General features: G+C 29.2%; 1 protein-coding gene across 1 annotated transcript in view; it reads right to left on the bottom strand.

Annotated features, from left to right (window-relative positions):
- Positions 1-727: 727 nt before the first annotated feature.
- The window catches only part of LOC119676001, a 4,657-nt gene continuing 1,325 nt past the window's right edge, over positions 728-4,059 (bottom strand). Inside the window, exons 2-4 of the mRNA XM_038087224.1 lie at positions 1,247-1,458; positions 954-1,059; positions 728-875 (exon numbers count right to left, since the gene is read on the bottom strand). Of these exons, the coding sequence (XP_037943152.1) occupies positions 772-875; positions 954-1,059; positions 1,247-1,458 (422 nt within the window). The 3' untranslated portion in view covers positions 728-771. The remainder of the gene's footprint in view (positions 876-953; positions 1,060-1,246; positions 1,459-4,059) is intronic.

Below are 4,059 nucleotides of genomic sequence, written 5' to 3' on the forward strand. Positions count from 1 at the left end.
GGATTTAAAACAGTTCACGCTTCATGTGCGGAGAGGTATTAAAACACGAAATTATTCAAAATTTATTCATTTCTTGTATTTAGTAATGTTTATGTTTTATTTTATGATTTGTTGTTGTTGTGATTGTTGTTATTGTTGTTGTTGGTACATTCAAATACATTCACATACATCCAGATACATCCAGATATATCTAGTTAATGCAACAACAAATACAATTAGTAAATATCTAAATGCAATTTTCACTAAAAAGTTTTATTAGCTAAATTTTTACGGCATTACAATTTGTACGGAAATATTTACACAATTTAATTAAACACACCTTTTACGACTATTCATTAAGTGTTGTAATTTTTAACAAATGCAAAATGTTCAATTTATTTATAATAAATTTTTAAATTTGTTTTGATATTGTTTAACATTAATTTAATTTATTTAATTATTTGCTGATATACTATTTATTGATGGTTCACAACTTCGAGTTCTGAATTTTTAATTTAATTATATCATTTATCATTTTCACATATAAAATACAATAAAATACTTTCTATTATCATATTTTTTTTATATATTACTCATATAATTAATTAAGATAATACACATTTTTTGAAGAGATAAATTTATCTTAAAATTTAATTTTACACTTAACACCTAAATTTTCTATTTTATTTACAAATCTTGCTTAAATTTTAATTAAATTGAATATTTTTCTTAATCAAAAAACTAGAAAAAGAACTCAAAATATTTTAGAATTTAATATACAGAGCGATTCAGTCACGTCTTCTGCAATACGACGAGCAAAAGGATCAGCAGCAGATAATAAATATTGGGACAGTAGGTGCTTGCAGCAGACATAATAGCCGATGCGGAATACTCGCCTGCAAATTAAATGTCATTCATGTGTAAATTATAAATGTGCTTTCCCTTCCGTTTCATATTTGAATTATTGAACTTACCACTTAACACATGCAAGTCAACCGAAACCGAAGCACTGTTCGATGGCTGGCAAGTGTAATTGCCTGAATCCTTTTTGCGCACAAATGGTATAATCAATGAACCAATCTTGGAAAGAAGTAGAACAAAAGATCAATAAAGTATGAGAACAAAAAAAATTATTTATTACTATAGACATTCGACATTCAAAAAGGATGGAAGAATGAAATAAAATACTCATTCACATTGGATGAAAGCAATATTTTGTCAGAAATGAAAAATAACACTATGGACAAAAAAAAATTGAAAATCTTACCGTATTTTGATTATCGGTTGCATTGCCAAAAATATGTCTATCGATCTCTGTATACCAACCAGATTTGTTATCATCTGTTACTTGAGTCTGACCCTTGAACCAGATAATATAACTGGGAGGGTCCAAAGTACCACGTATGATGCAATGAAGTGCCACCTTACTGCCTGCTTTAACGAAGCGATTTTGATCACCAATAAGCTCAGTTGTTGGCACTAAAAACAAATTAAGAAAAAAATATGAATATTAAGTACTGAATTTTATGCAAATAAAATATATTAATATTGAATATTAATATTAAATATCACTAATATTATAGTGAATATTATATATATTCACTCTGTCTTGGAAAGTCATTGCAAAGTGCACGAAATGCAAGAATGCTATGCTAAAATTGCAAGTATGCAAGAACACCACTGTTGCAGAATTGCAGTTAAAGCAGCTGTTTTTGCAGCTGTGGTTGTAGTACAACCACATGAGATGCAACAGATGGCAAAACAGCTGTTTTTTTTTCGTCTTTTATTTTGTTGCAAGCATGGGGTATGGATCTGAGGTATGCAGATCTGAGGTCAATTATTGGTTAGTCTAATGAAGTGATAATCAATAGTCCAGTCAAGGCGTAAAGAGGGGTTTTTGCTTGGTCACTCTTTCCTCAAGTTAAGAAAGAGTAAAAATGCTCAAGTGCACTGACTCAAATAGAAATAAATAAATAAAAATAGAAAGGTGGGTTTAACGAAACAAAATATCAATCACAATAGCGCTTAGAAGAGCATTAAATTGCCACGAACAGCTTGTTAAATACATGAATAAAAGAATAATATTATGCTTTAATCTATAGTTATAAATTATAATAATAATCATAATAATATTATACTTTTATTTTCTATTATAATAATATATAATTATTATATAATAGGACATTAGTTCTTGATAATATCAAAGAATGCTCTCTTTAGGTGAGATGGGTCGTTGTCAATAGGGTTATGCAGTTTGAGTGCCTCAGTGTGTTTATGAAGTTAAATGTTACCTCTTAACAGATTGGTGGAAAATTTTTGTACCCTTCGGGAATTGAAATAACACGAAAGTTTCATGTTTGATTATTTCCTTCAAGTTATGACACTGTGACATAACAAAATGTTTTGATCGTGTCTTTAAACTTAAATCTGGTCTTTGAAGGTTTAGCATTTACATAACACATATTCAATTTTTCTTTGTTTCAAGCAAATTGAATTTTCCACATTTATCAATTTCAACTGGGACATCTTAACAAAAATATACATTCGAGAGATAATGGCTTGTTACTACAATTATCACATTATAGTCTTTTCTATGAGGACAAGTAAACTAGAGTTTTGCATATAATCGTAATTTGGTTTCTTTACAGATACTAAGTCCTGGATCTCTATATTCATGTAATCTGTTATGGAATATATTGAATTGTAATATGCATTTAGAATACATATGGCAATATCAATTCAGTAATGGTAAATGTACGCCTAATTTAGCAAGGTCATCAAACATCCCAATATCTCGCTGTCATACGAAACTTCCTTACGATCTATAATATATCAATAGTTCGCTTGCATTTGATAACATCCACGTGCCTTCTGCTCTTATGTCTGAAATAACAGATCATATAGAGCTTCATTGCAAGCTAGAGTGAGTCAATAATTTGCTTGAATTTGATTACTCTTCTGGAAGAGTTGCTGCGGTCTTTGTAGCCATCTGTCAATATAAAAATTCATTTTTGCATTCATTGCTGTGTGTTCAGTATAAAGTTTCACTGCTTCTTAATTAACGAATATTTTCATTATACTGGTCCGACAGCAGGTGTGTGTTAATATTTAATTGCAAACAATTGACTTTAATTTCTTCTCGTATTTTTATGAAAACAAAACAAATTAAAATTAAATAAAAAAAAATTATAAATTCATTAAAATGAAATACACAAGAATGTCAAGGTATATGGTTCGTTTTAAATAGCTTCTCAGTATTAATGCCTACCTTAACCTTTATTTGGTGACCCCTGACGCTTAGATAAATACTCTTGCTTAGCATTTGCCTACAAAAAAATATTCATCATCACTCGAGAGAGTTATACAAAACCCTAATTAAGGAAAAAAAATTTTAAAATGCTTAATCTGAAGGAATTTTTGCAGTATAGTAAACCATGCCAAACGAGGAATGTTATTTAAGTGTACATAAAATAAACAAAACAAAATGTAGGCAGCGACTGCCGCCCAAAATTTTTCTCAGAAAATAACGCAGTTGACAGTGTCAGAGCAAAGTGAAACCACAACGTAAACAAAAGTTTTTAAAATAAACCTTGAGACCACAAAATTAAACCAATTTGGACACTACTTCAAATAGACTTAAAGGCATTTAAAGTGTAAAATCCACTATGTTAGATATTTCCATGTTGCCGTTGCAAAGTGTTGGAACTAGTATCAATAAATCAAATAGTATCAATCAATTTAGTTTCTTCATATTAGTAGAAAACCAATCCATTTTATAAGACCCACCACATATCTAAACTGCAATAAGATACTGTATTTCTAGAGAAAGCCTAAATAACAAATATAAGATTGTGCAACCAAGACTAGTCCATTACTATTACTGTCACGATGATCAAACTGTTTGTGGTGCCATATAACTACTTGATCCATCAAATAATCCAGTGGTATAAAATATAAATACGTAAATCATTTAAAATAAACTACTAAAAATTAGATTTAAAAAAAAATATATATACATTAAGACCGAAAAGTTTTCGGAAATTCTCATTTAAAATTCGCGCGCTGTATATTTTTCGATAT

This window comes from Teleopsis dalmanni, chromosome 2 (assembly GCF_002237135.1).
Source record: "Teleopsis dalmanni isolate 2A chromosome 2, ASM223713v2, whole genome shotgun sequence".
Classification (NCBI taxonomy): Eukaryota; Metazoa; Arthropoda; class Insecta; order Diptera; family Diopsidae; genus Teleopsis; species Teleopsis dalmanni.